General features: G+C 33.3%; 3 protein-coding genes across 3 annotated transcripts; all 3 read left to right on the forward strand.

The window, feature by feature from the left end:
* The first annotated feature begins 11728 nt into the window (after window positions 1–11728).
* Window positions 11729–13421, forward strand: LOC119572509. Its single transcript, XM_037919617.1, has 4 exons — window positions 11729–12073; window positions 12162–12266; window positions 12433–12570; window positions 12900–13421. The coding sequence occupies exons 1-4, from the start codon at window positions 11729–11731 to the stop codon at window positions 13419–13421; spliced, it is 1110 nt and encodes a 369-aa protein (XP_037775545.1).
* A 5-nt stretch (window positions 13422–13426) lies between these two features.
* On the forward strand, window positions 13427–13774 carry LOC119572511. The gene has a single exon (XM_037919618.1). It carries the CDS (start codon window positions 13427–13429, stop codon window positions 13772–13774), a length of 348 nt encoding a protein of 115 aa, XP_037775546.1.
* Window positions 13775–14075: 301 nt separating this feature from the next.
* Window positions 14076–14540, forward strand: LOC119572512. Its single transcript, XM_037919619.1, has one exon. The coding sequence runs from the start codon at window positions 14076–14078 to the stop codon at window positions 14538–14540; it is 465 nt and encodes a 154-aa protein (XP_037775547.1).
* The last annotated feature ends 460 nt before the right edge of the window (window positions 14541–15000 follow it).

Here is a 15000-nt window from a genome sequence, read left to right on the forward strand (position 1 = left end):
TGCTCTTTTTTCTGAATGCGAGAGTAATTTCTTCGGTGTGTATTTTGTATCTAACTCGGTCTTGCTAGGCTGAAGGCAAAGACCTATTATTCTAGGTCGTCGAATAACGTTCATTCGTGTTTTGTCCTATAATTTTTCACAGAGTGGATAGATTGTATTGTGCTTTTGTTTCGTAAATTCATTTCTTTTTCTCAAATATTCTGTGCTCGCGAGGGTATAGATGTATAGTTGCTGCCATATTCAAGGCATTCTTCCTTTGCAAATTATATCTATGCCCCACTGCTTTAGCTGATGCCTTATTGACGTAAATTTTGTCTAGTTAAATTCATTTCTATTCTGTATATATACGCGTTTGCGGGTTAATTTCGTACATCTAAAACAAGATGGAAATGTCCACAAACATACCTTTTTCTCTAACCTACCTTCCTACCCTAGTTATCGACTCTCATCCTCTTCTTCATCCCCATCCTTTCACATTTTCCCCTGTCTCTCTACCCTGTTTCAGTATATCAGATCAGGCCACTAGCGTTCAGAAGTTTTAGAGAGGCAATATTTATTCAAAGCTCGCTTGTATCTACAAATAAGTACATTGATATCCGGAAGTTTGTATTTTGTTGGTGTGATTTTCATCCCATCTCACCCATGCTTTTCACGATCTTTGGCCTCATGGACCTCTCTTGCTGACCTTTCCTGAACGTGTGGATTCCAGTGCTCATTACCTGATACATACTTTACACAGACGACCTGCTTTGTATTATTAGTGTTTTTCCATTACTGCTAACCTCAATATGTTTTATGTATACGAGCGTTAACTCTTTTAAACGTGGTTCAGTTAACACAGTTCATTAGGTCATATCCGGCCATATGTGGTGATATTTACTCCCCTTTTTTTGACCTGTGTGTTAATTGCCACGTTCACTTGTATTCCTCCATTTTTTTTCAGTTTAATTCGTATTTTCAATATTTTATTTTCACTTGTGATTCTGATTACGTAAATCAATAGTTTACGACAGAGTGATAATTTTGCTTTAGCTCCGCATAAATGATTCATGTCACTTTACGCCCTTCTGCATAAATAATTGTACATAGTGAAGATTTAAGTTATACACTTCCTCAATTCATATCTAACTCTTACGATTGTTACTAGTATTATAATATAAGTTGTGCGAATTCTCAAAATTGCATTTCCATATCGCTGTTTTTTTTTATTATCAACATATTTTTTCCCTCTTCACTAATATTAACGAAATTGAATGGCTAAATATAATGCATAGATTTTCCTGTTATCATTGCAACAATATTTATCAATAATTACGTCATATTTTCTTTAAATTATTTATACAGTATTTATCAGAGAGAGAGAGAGAGAAGAAAGAGAGAGAGAGAGAGAGAGAGAGAGAGAGAGAAGAGAGAGAGAGAGAGAGGAGAGAGAGAGAGAGAGAGAGAGAGGAGAGAGAGAGAGAGGAGAGAGAGAGAGAGAGAGAGAGAGAGAGAGAGAGAGAGAGAGAGAGAGAAGGCAAAAGGTAGAGGAGAGAGGACAAGACAGAGAGAAGAAGATAGAAGATAGATAGAAGATAAAGTAGATAGATAGATAGATAGAGAAAGAGAGAGAGAGATAGAGAGAAGGATAGAGTCGATATGCGAAGCTAGCCTCGCCCGGCTATGATAGGAGCCGGCTGTGTCGATTAGATGCCGATGTCACGTGGCAGTGGTGTGACGGAAGAGTCCTCTAGCCCGCCGTAGTGCCCAGCCACAGCAGTAACCTCCGGCGACAATGCAAATTCTTCGCGACTGGGCGGGGCGCGAACCGCCGACCCCTCCGATGAGAGGCCGACACGTTACCACTGTTCTAGCCCGGAGGCTAGAGATAGATAGACAGATAGATAGAGAGAGAGAGGGAGGAGAGAGAGCAGAACAGAAGGAGAGAGAGACAAAGAGAGAGAGAGAAGAGAGAAGAGAGAGAAGAGAGAGAGAGGAGAGAGAGAGAGAGGAGGAGAGAAGAGAGAGAGAGAGGGAGAGAGAGAGAGAGAGAGGAGAGAGAGGAGAGAGAGAGAGAGAGAGAGAGAGAGAGAGAGAGAGAGAGAGAGAGAGAGAGAGAGAGAGAGAGAGAGAGTACCAAGACAGGCAGAAGGAGAGAGAGAGAGAGAGAGAGAGAAAAAGAGAGAGAGAGAGAGAAGAGAGAGAGAGAGAGAGAGAGAGACAAAGACAAGGCAGAGGGATAAAGAGATTAACATTTCAGATATTCATAATAACTGACTGAAGTACAATTCTTTTTACAATTATTTATTTATTTAGTTTAAAGAAACACTAATAAATAAACAATGAAGGCAACTGATCTCCGTTTTCGATATTCAAACAAACCTCATGCAAATGCTTCATTTTTTCTTACTAAAAACATGGTACATTCATTACACAAGTAGAGTGTACAGCAATGTATAATGTGAATGCCTGTGAACTTCATCTTTCGCTCTCTCTCTCTCTCTCTCTCTCTCTCTCTCTCTTCTTCATCTTTCTCTCTTTCTCTCTCTCTCTTCTCTGTGCATGTGTCTTCATCCAATATGTATAGTGTTTGATAATAAGATATCCGCACATGTATCCACATCTATGGCTGCGAAAGCGTAGGTTGATGCAGATATTAAAATCAATAATAATAATGATTTAAAAAATAAGAACAATATATGATAATGATGTCAATGATGATATTATAAGATATAATAATGAGGATGTTTATAATGCTAATGATGATAATGATAATAAAAAAATAATAGTAACAGTAATGATGATGATAGTAGTAGTAGTAATAATAATAATAATAATAATAATAATAATAATAATAATAATAATAATAATAATAGTAACAACAATAATAATAATAAAACTGACAATAATAATAATAGTGACAAAAAAACTATAATAACATTAATAATAATAACAATAATAATTAAGACAATATTAATGATAACAATAACAATAGTAATAATAATGATAAAAATGATAATGATAATAATAACAACAACAACAAAAACAACAACAGCAACAACAACAATAACATAACAATAATAATAATAATAATAATAATACCGATAGAAATAATAATGATAATAATAATAAGAGTGATAACAATAACAAGTATTATAACAATGATGATAATAATGATAAAAACAATATAATGGTAATTTTAATTGCAATGATAATCAAATAATAATGAAATCTAATAACAATGATAAGAATTACAATAACGTTTATAATAACAATAATAATAGCAATGATAAAAGCAATAATGATAATAATGATAACAGCAACAGCAACAACAACAATAATATAATAATAATATTAGTATTAGTAGTAGTAATAATAATAATAATGATAATGATAATCATAATAATAGTGAAAATAACAATGATAATGGTAATAGCAATAATCATAATAATAATGATAATTTCAATAGTATATTTAAATCTGTTTTTGCTGTTCTGGTTTTCATTTTACGTGAACCAGAGCCATATAGATACCTAATTATTTTTTTTATTATTTGTTTATTGAAACGACACCAATAATGGATATCTAGCAAGCCTAAATTTAGGAAAGGGCGATGCGTTACCAATTTATATTCAATGGACAAAGATGAGGCGAAAGAACGCAACAAAATGGTAATGAAATAGGGCGCAGTGTCCGTAGAGGGACAACTAAACTGCAAAGACTTTTAATAAAGTAAACACTACAATAATAATCAAAGTAATGATACCAATAACAATAATAATAGCGATGATAATGATAATGACAATAACGTTAATGATGATGAGGATAGAAATGATAATGATTATAATAAATAAACATGATAATAATGATAATAATAATAATAATAATAATAATAATAATAATAATAATAATAATAATAATAATAATAATAACGATACTACTACTACTACTACTACTACTACTACTACTACTACTACTACTACTAATAATAATAATAATAATAATGATAATAATAAATAATTATAATGATACCAGTAAGATTGGTAATAATAGTGACAATAATGAGAATGGTCATAATGATCATAATGATTATAATGATATCATTAATATATTGATAATAATAATAATAATGATAATAATGACAACAACAGCAGGAAAATACAAAATGATAGCTGTGATAAAAAAAGTAAAAATTATAATGATAATGATAATAATACTAATGATATCAAAACAGTAATGATAATGAAAATGATGATAAGAAGGAACTACAACTACTATTACTAATACTACTACAATGATATATGATAATAATGGTACTGATAGTGATAGTAAAGATAATAATGATTATGAGAGTAATAATGATAATAATAATATTGATAATAACAATAAAACGACAAAGATAATAATAATGAAAAAATAGTAATGATAATGATGATAATAACACAACAATAACAATGATAGAATTAGTGGTACTGTAGTCATAGTAATAGTAAAACTAATAGTAGTAATAAGAATAATGATAATGATAATGATGATAATAATGATAATAATAAAAAAAATAATAATAATGATCATAATAATAATAATAATAATAATAATAATAATAATAATAATAATAATAATAATAATGATATTACTACTATTACTACTACTACTACTACTAATACTAATACTACTACTACTACTAATAATAATAATGATAAGATTATAATGATAATGGCAATGATAATGATACTAACAAGAAAAAAATATGATAATAATGATGATAATAATAATAATGATGATGATGATGATGATGATAATAATAATAATAATAATAATAATGATAATAGTAATAAAGATAATAATGATGATGATAATATATAATGATATAATAACAAATAAAATAATAAAAAAAAATAATATAATAAGTGTTAATGTAGTATAATCATAGTAATAGTAAATATAAATAGTAGTAAAAATAATGAAATAATATAATTATAATAATAATAATAATAAATAATGTTAATGATGTAATATAATATATACTAATACTATAATAATACTAATTACTAATATACTATAATAATAATAATAATGATAAATATAATAATATAATGCAATGATAATGATACTAACATAATAAAAAATAAAATAATAATTGATAAAGTAAAATAAAATGATGATGATATATGCTGATGAATGATAATAATAAAATAATATAAAATATATATATAATAATATAATAATAATGATAATAATAATAATGATAATAATAATAATATAATAATAATAATAAATAATAATAATAATAATAATAAAATAATAATAAATATAAAAATAAATAAAAATAACAAAAATAATATGATAATAATATGATAATAATAATAATAATAATAATAAAATAAAAATAATAATAATAAAAATAATAATAATGATAATAATAATATTAATAATGATAATACTGATAAAATAATAGCAATAATGATAAAACATGATGATAATAATAATAATAATGATGATAATAATAAAAAAATAATGATAATAATAACAACGACAGTACTCCCAATAATCCACGAAATTTTCCTATACACTGACAAACGCTTAGGTGTAGCACATATCAACCATTCTGTCGAATTTTATAAATATCTCAATTATTTATTCAGAAGGAAACATATGTTCTCTGCCAAGATGTTAAGCAGTTTGGACACGGTGAAAAGGGCATTTAAGTCATCTTTAATTCTTGTTGTCATTATAATGATAAATAAGTTGTATATATGACTTCACGAACTTACTGATGCGATAATTACTGCACTAAAGACGACTGTCGAGAGCAGGTTTGAGTACTTCGTTATATGCTTTTAGTACCTTTAATTTTCCCTTTGCCCTTTCGTAGTTAAAGAGCTATAAGAGAGCTTTAGTTAGTGGCTCGCCTCCAGCTTTCAAGTATGCAGAGTTGATATCATGAAGATCGGGGCTTTTTCCATCTCTCAAAGCACTTATGGCCGCTTCAGCCGCCTCAGCTTCATTTTTCAGTATTATAGAGTCGTCGACATTGAGTACAGGGCTTACATGCATTAAGTTCTCCATAGAAATTTGTCCATCCTTCCAGTGTTTCTTTTTTGCTGGTTAGAAAATTATAATTTTGTCTCATAATATCCCAGCTGATATTTTTAGTTTAGTTTTTTTAGGGCAGCATGGCATTGTTTCTGAGGCGGAAGGGAACTTCGTTTTACAGTATCGTGTGTGTGTGTGTGTGTGTGTTCATATATACGATCACACACATACGCAGACACACAGACACAGACACAGACACACACACACACACACACACACACACACACACACACACACACACACACACACACACACACACACACACACACATACACACACACACACACACACACACGTACACACACACACACACACACACACACACACACACACACACACACACACACACATATATATATATAATATATATATATATATATGTATATATATACATATATATATATATATATATATATATATATATGTATATATATACACATATATAATATATATATAAAATATATATATATATATATATATATATATATATATATATATATATATATATATATATATATTTATGTTCTCTCTCTTCTTTCCCTTTCTCTCCGTCTGTCTGTTACTCTGTAACCATCAAGTTCCACACGGAAACCGCTAAAATACCAATGAAAAAGGGGGTTAGACAGGGCGACATCATCTCACCAAAACTGTTTACAGCTTGTCTTGAGAAAATATTTAAGAAGCTCGAATGGGACGGAAAAATTTATCAAAATAGGGGATGAATACCTAAACAATCTAAGATTTGCAGACGATATTGTGCTCTTCAGTGAATCTGCAATGAAATGCAGCAATTAATAAATGATCTGAATAGAGAAAGTCTGAAAGTCGGACTTAGGATCAACCGTAGAGCATCAGTCTAGGCTGGAGCGCCTTCGGCAAACACAGTAACATACTAAGACGCTCTTTGCCTTCATGTCTAAAAAAAAGTATTTAACCAATGCGTCCTCCCATTCATGGCTTATGGACCAGAAACATGGACGAGAATCAGATTACCGGAGAGGAAACTAATAAGTGGTCATAGAGAGATGGAAAGGTTGATGCTGAGAATTAGTCCAAGATATCGGATGAGGGCGACGTGGATCAAGGAGCAGATGACAATGACAAGATGGCGTGACGAAATAACGAAATTTGGGGGCCAGGACTGGAAACAAAATCGCAAGACAATATTGGAAAAGACTGGGAGAGGCCTACGTCCAGCAGTGGATTGATTCAGGCTGATGATAATGATATATATATATATATATATATATTTTATATATATATATATATATATATATATGTATATATATATATTTTATATATATATATATATATATATATATATATATATATATATATATATATATATATATATCTTTCCACACACACTCGTATGTGTTTGTGGGTATGTGCGCAAATGTGTATATCTAAATGCAATCAGATCGTGAGAATAATAATGTCAATACCGTATCAGAGGATTAATAAGCACATGTTATTTCAAAAAATCAAACTATGTTCTGTTGATTTTGCACAGCATTACAACAAACAACAGCATGCCACCCAAACTACAATGTAGCGCCCGTACCACAGTGTGTTTGTTGTTCCCACCGCCATCCTCTGGCACTGTAAACAATAATAGAAAAAAAGTAGCCGTTTATAGAATGCTGACCCAGTGTTTACAGATGAGGATACAGTATTTCGGTTTTCGTGTTTATCCTTTTCATCATGATAACGTGATCATTGGCATGTCAAAACAATAAAACTAAAAACCTTTCAACACTTGCCACAGAGCTACCAGAAACCAAACGCAGCATCGTCTGTAATCACGCTCCCCTGCCATAATAAGAGACGAAAGCAAACCCCATCATTATTACCAAGAGCAATACTCAACAAAGTTCCACCAAATCACATAAGGATCATAAAGTAAGAAAGATTCGAAGTGAATAACGACAAGCCCCACCACTGACTCGGCCGGCAGCGCTCGGTCCTCTCCGGCTCCGCACGTGGGCTCGTGAGCAGCTTGGTGCATGTTCAGTCGACCGACCTATGTTGTTTAGTACGATTCCCGGTCTTGTACCTTCAGGCTCTGCACGCTTCAGATGATACCGAGAATAAATTGGGATGGCTTTGTTATATCTATTTATATAAAATAATGTTTTTTTTCTCAGCTACCATGATGCTTAATCACTCACAAATGATAATGATAATGAATATAACAGCATTAACTGTGATAACAATGAAAACGTGTAAATGAAAACGTTACACTCAAGGCGAAAACCCTACATTTGCTAGACATATAATGCAATGCCTTGTTTATAGATACAACACTTGAGTGTGTGGGGGGAACACGCCTATCGGTGAAAGCAACTCAGTTATATTAGAATCTCACATATAGTTTTCCATACATATCTAATAACACTATAAGTAAACGCAAATTGTAAGACAGCAGCAATTCTTCTATGACTGAAAAAGTGTCATTTATGGTTCGCGGTAAATATACATATATATATATATATATATATATATATATATATATATATATATATATATATATATATATATATATATATATATATAAAATATATATGTGTGTGTGTGTGTGTGTGTGTGTGTGTGTGTGTGTGTGTGTGTGCGTGTGTGTGTGTGTGTGTATATATATATTATATATATATAATATAAAATATATTATATATATATATATATATATATATATATATATTTATATATATGTTATATATGTATATATAATATATATATATATATATTTTATATAAAATATATATATATATATATATATAATATATATATATATAAAGAAAGATAGATAGATAGATAGAGAGAGAGAGATAGAGTAAAGATGCAAACTACAAGGATCCTTGTAACTTCCATCTGTCTAAGCTAAGTTAGGCAAGTCTGTCAGCGAAGGCACTGCCATCACAAATTTTACAGGTAATTCGCCAATTCGACATCCCTAACAAATGCAACTACTCGGTTGTGCAAAGGATTCCGTTTTGATTATGTCTTAAATAAATAAATAAAAGAGAGAGAGATAGATAGATAGATAGATAGATAGATAGATAGATAGAGAGAGAGAGAGAGAGAGAGAGAGAGAGAGAGAGAGAGAGAGAGAGAGAGAGAGAGAGAGAGAGAGGCCCTTTAATCCCTGTACTGTACGAAGGGGGCCAATAGCATTACGGTCCATTAATAACCTCCTCCAATCTTATTCCCTTTCACACTGCAAGATAGAGATACGGAATGGAAGCTCTGATACACTGAGCTCTGAATCTCAGCGCAACTCAGCTTTGGGCCAAAGTGCGTATTGGAAAAAAGAGGTGGCAATGAACTGACGTATCCACACCTGGATGCCATCATGTTAGATTGGCTGTGCTTGCCTCACTCAACTGCAGCAGTCAAAGCAGTATCTTCGTGTATAAAAATAGAAATAGGCTTCTATCACAAATTCTCAGAAATGCTTTATATGAAAAGACTGCTCTCAGTTGTTTTGGAATATGAAAAGGCAGAAGGAACAAATGAATAATGGCAAGAAAACATATATGGAATATATAACTACTGACATTTCTCTTCATGATGATGATGGCGGAGTCAGTGACAACTACAATGAAGCAGATGTTGGCAAGCGCACTTGTTATGCCTGGAGTTTCGCTCCAACCTTATTGGCCTCGAATGAATTACTGCCACAGCGGTTTGTTTCCAAGCCGTTTATCCAGAAAAAGAAATGATTCACAATAATGGTAAACAGACTAACAATGATGATTTTTTTCTGAAGTACAGAATTATAACCATAGGTTTGTACTAAGCTATCATGAATCGCTCTACGAGAGATAATGTACGATCACATCCTCACAAAAGCAATATTCCTTGTTGATGTACGTGTGTGTGTGTGTGTGGGTGTGCGTGTGTGTGTGTGCGTGTGTGTGTGTGTGTGTGTGTGTGTGTGTGTGTGTGTGTGTGTGTGTGTGTGTGTGTGTGTGTGTGTGTGTGTGTGTGTGTGTGTGTGTGTGTGTGTGTTTCTCTGTCTCCCAGGTTCAGCAGTTAAGACGTGTACAAATGTTCACTTGGTAAACGTTGGTTAGATAATTGAAATGTTTGCATGAAAACACAGTTATCAAGCTAGACATATACACAAATATATGTATATATATATGTATAGACACACACAAAACACACACACACATACAAATATACATATATATATATATATATATATATATATATATATATATATATATATATATATATATATATGTGTGTGTGTGTGTGTGTGTTGTGTGTGTGTGTGTGTGTGTGTGTGTGTGTGTGTGGGGTATATAATATAAGTATATATATGCACACACACACACACACACATGTATATATATATATATATATATATATATTATATATATATATATATATATATTATATACTATATATGTATATATATATATATAGAGAGAGAGAGAGAGAGAGAGATAGATAGATAGATTGATAGATAGATACACCCACAAAACACACACACAAACACAAACACACACACACAGACATATATATATATATATATATATATATATATATATATATATATATATATATATATATATATATATATATATATATATATATATATATATAATTAGATATATATACATATATATATATATTCATTCATACACATACACATCACGCGCGCGTACATGAGAACGCACACGGATTTACATATGTTAAATCTAACGTAGATGTGGAAGTGGGGTTGTAGTCCTGGATTGCCTTACTAGAAATCCACCAATATCGGCTTGGTGCCCGACGTTTCACTGGACCAACTGCTGTCCTGTAGTTCAATACTTGTATGGTCAAAGATTATGGGAATTCCCTCTATACAAAACAATCCACTGCCTTGTGGCGTCTGTGAGATGAAAAGGTTTCTGAGTCAACCCTGAGGAAAACTCCGGAGCCCTGAGGCAGTTCGTTGTCGCTTGCGACCTCGTGCTCTTTGCGACGCTGCTGGTGCCAAACTGTATTGGTCTTTCCCGTTCCTTTGGGTCCATCAGCTGCGCGGAGAGAGGGAGCCTGCTGCAGGGGTAACAGCTTGCTCCTCACATTCTTTCGCCCAGGCACTGACAGAGTCAATAATGCCAAAGTCGACATCGACTGATGGTGGCCGTATTAATAATAATAATAATAATAATAATAATAATAATAATGATAATGATAATAATAATAATAATATAATAATAATAATAATAATAATGATAATAATAATAATAATAATAATAATAATAATAATAATAATAATAATAATAATAATAATGATAATAAGCATAATAATATATATATATATATATATATATATATATATATATATATATATATATATATATAGAGAGAGAGAGAGAGAGAGAGAGAGAGAGACAGAGAGAGAGAGAGAGAGAGAGAGACAGAGCGGCGCCAGCACCAGCCATTGGGCACTGTATCAATCTATATCATTACTTTTTTCGTAGAATAATAATAATACCATACAAATATTCATGATATTAATGAAGACGCGTCTTGTTTGCCATTTGTTGATTTTGGAAAGTGAATTGATGTTATAGGGTAAAGTAAAGGACGGTAAAGCAGCTACTTGTTGAGTGGGAGTGACGAGAGTAAACCACGGTATTTTATTCACTTTGTGAAAATGAGTCTTTCGAAGTATGACCCCAATGCTAGGATGCCACCCAGAAGTGGCTCACAGAAACATCGCGCTAAATCTGTGGAAAAGGTGCGGCCAAAGAGGAGAGCTCAAAAGCTGAGGATTGGGACGATTAATGTAGGAACTATGGCAGGCCGAGGAAGAGCATTGACGGAGTTGATGCGGAGAAGGAAAGTGGACATTATGTGTGAGCAGGAAACTAGATGGAGTGGCAATAAGTCGAAAGAGTTGGGAGACGGATACAAGTTAATCTATGGAAGTGGAAATTTGGACAAAAGAAATGGTGTTGGGATAATAGTGTCGGAAAAAATTAAGAGCGCAGTTGTGGAAGTGAATAGAAAAAAATGATAGAATTTTATGGATAAAGCTGGCTCTTGAAGAGTTTGAGATCAACGTATTTAGTGTGCACGCCCCTCAGACGGGTTGCACCGATGATGAAAAGGATGAGTTTTGGACAACACTACAGGATAAATTTGAGAAGGTTGCTGAAGACGAGAAGTGTTATCGGTGGAGACTTAAATGGGCATGTTGGGAGAGGATCCGATGTTATCAGCCGAGTGCACGGAGGGATGTGTTATGGCGAGGGAAATGAGGATGGAGAACGTGTTTTTGATTTTGCCATCTCTAACGATATGGTTATCAGTAACACTTTTTTTACGAAATGACAAGAACATCTTATCACGTACAAGAGTGGTGGAAGAGCTAGCCAAATAGACTACCTCTTGTATCGTAGGAGAAATATGGTTGAGATGATAAACTGTAAGGTAATACCAGGTGATCACGTGACCAACCAACACCGACTGGTCGTGATGGATTTGAACATCAAGGTATCCCGAGTGCATAGCACAACGAAACCTGGACCTAAGAAGATCAAATAGATTGAAGGATCAGGAGAAGAAAAAAGAGTTCAAAGAGAGAGTACTCGGGCAAATTAGCCAAGAAATTGAAGATCTAAACTCCTGGTGGAATGAAGCAGCGGAATTTGTGATACTGCAGGAAAAGAGATTTTAGGAGAAACTTGTGGAAAGATCTGAAAGATAAAGAAACTTGGTGGTTCAATGATGAAGTACAACAGGCAATAACGGAGAAGAAGGAGGCTAAGAAGAAATGGGAAATCTCCTTAGCCGAGAGAAATAAAGAAGAATATAAGACCAAGAATAAAGAGGCAAAGAGAGCAGTGGCAATAGCTAAGAGCAGGGCTTACGACCAGTTGTATGAAGATCTAGACAGCAAGGAAGGACAGGGAAAGGTTTTTCAACTGGCGAAGACAAGAAATAAAAGCACAAAAGATATCGTACATATTAAGCAAATGAAAGATGAGAATGGAAATATAATTAGAAAAGAACAAGGAAACATCAAGAGATGGGAAGAGTATTTCTCTAAATTACTGAACGAGGAAAATGAACGGCTGATCAGAGGTGATGGAGACGCTAGCCAGGGTGCAGTCTTGGAAATATCAAGGATAGAGGTGCAACAGGCGCTGAAGAAGATGAAAAACGGGAAAGCCACGGGACCAGACGGCATCCCCATAGAAGCCTGGAAAGCGATGGGAGAGGAAGGCATTGGCGTGTTATGGATGCTGATGGGGAAGGTGATGGATGAGGAGAATATCCCGACAGTATGGAAAGAAAGTATATTAATATTAATGTTCAAAATTGTGAAAATTATAGAGGCATAAAACTAATGTCACATACTTTGAAACTATTAGAAAGAATAATAGATGGCCGAATAAGACAGGAAGCGTTTATTGGAAGACAACAACTGGGCTTCATGAAAGGAGTAGGAACGGTGGACGGGATATTCTGCCTTAGACAAACAATGGAAAAGTATCGAGAAAAGCAAAAAGTGTTACACATGTTGTTTATAGACCTAGAGAAAGCTTATGATAGAGTGCCGAAACAGGAAGTGAGGAGATGTATGCGCAAGCGAGGAGTGACGGAGAAATACGTGGGAATGATTCAAGAGACTTATAAGAATGTTACCACCAAGGTCCGATGCACAGTAGGAATGACAGATGGGTTTGAGGTTTAAGTTGGCTTGCACCAAGGCTCGACCCTCAGCCCAATACTGTTCAATGTGATGACAGAGGAAGTGCGTGAGGAGCCACCATGGTGCATACTGTATGCCGATGACATCGTGTTGGTGGCGGAGACGAAGCAGGAGCTACAGAGGAAGATGGAAGGATGGAGAACTGCTTTGGAGAGTAGAGGGCTGAAGATAAGCAGGAAAAAGACAAAGTATTTCACAACGGACACAGAAGGAGATCAAGTCAACGATACAAATAGATGGATTGAACCTGAAGAGAGTGGACCACTTTAAGTATTTGGGAGAGATGGTTGAGGAAGATGGCAGCATGGGAAGAGAGATTAAGCACCGAATTCAATATGGTTGGAATAATTGGATAAAGGTTTCGAGAGTGATCTGCGATAAGAGAGTGCCTGTAAAGTTGAAGGGAAAGGTAAATAAGTTTGTGGTCAGACCAGCTATGACCTATGGTTTAGAAATTGCACCACTGAGAAAAGTCGAGGAAAGAAAATTGGATGTTGCTGAAATGAAAATGCTCAGATGGATGGTGGGGGTAACAAAGATGGACTGCATACGGAATAACTATATAAGAGGATCACTGAAGGTAACAGAAATATCAAAGAATGTTCAGGAATCAAGACTGCGATTTTATGGACACCTGCTAAAAAGAAACGAAGATCATGTGGGAAGACAGGCAATGGAGATGGAAATAGAGGGAAACAGACCAACAGACCTGAGACCAGATGGAAGGATGTTATTCAAAAAGATATGAGGGAGAAACATCTAGACGAGGCAGAGGCATTGGACAGAGTTCTAAGTCTCATTAGAAATGGCGACCCCGAGTAGGGAAAAGCTAAGACAAAGAAGAAGAAAAAAAATACACACACACACACACACACACACACACACACACACACACACACACACACACACACACACACACACATATATATATATATATATATATATATATATATATATATATAGATATGATAAATATATTTTATGAAACACACACACACACACACACACACACACACACAACACACACACACACACACACACACACATATATACATCTACATATATATATATATATATATATATATATATATATATATATATATATATATATATATATATTGGTAGATAGATAGAGAATATATATATATATATATATATATATATATATATATTTATATATATATATATATATGTATATATATATATAT

Source organism: Penaeus monodon, chromosome 4, assembly GCF_015228065.2.
Source record: "Penaeus monodon isolate SGIC_2016 chromosome 4, NSTDA_Pmon_1, whole genome shotgun sequence".
Classification (NCBI taxonomy): Eukaryota; Metazoa; Arthropoda; class Malacostraca; order Decapoda; family Penaeidae; genus Penaeus; species Penaeus monodon.

Bases quoted from the DNA above. Each gene is read 5' to 3' on its own strand.
- LOC119572509 (XM_037919617.1), top strand. From the start codon at position 11,729: ATGAGTCTTTCGAAGTATGACCCCAATGCTAGGATGCCACCCAGAAGT. The intron at 12,267-12,432 runs GCATGTTGGGAG...ATCACGTACAAG, and splicing joins ATCGGTGGAGACTTAAATGG to AGTGGTGGAAGAGCTAGCCA. The intron at 12,571-12,899 runs GTATCCCGAGTG...TATAAGACCAAG, and splicing joins TGATGGATTTGAACATCAAG to AATAAAGAGGCAAAGAGAGC.
- LOC119572511 (XM_037919618.1), top strand. From the start codon at position 13,427: ATGTCACATACTTTGAAACTATTAGAAAGAATAATAGATGGCCGAATA.
- LOC119572512 (XM_037919619.1), top strand. From the start codon at position 14,076: ATGGTTGAGGAAGATGGCAGCATGGGAAGAGAGATTAAGCACCGAATT.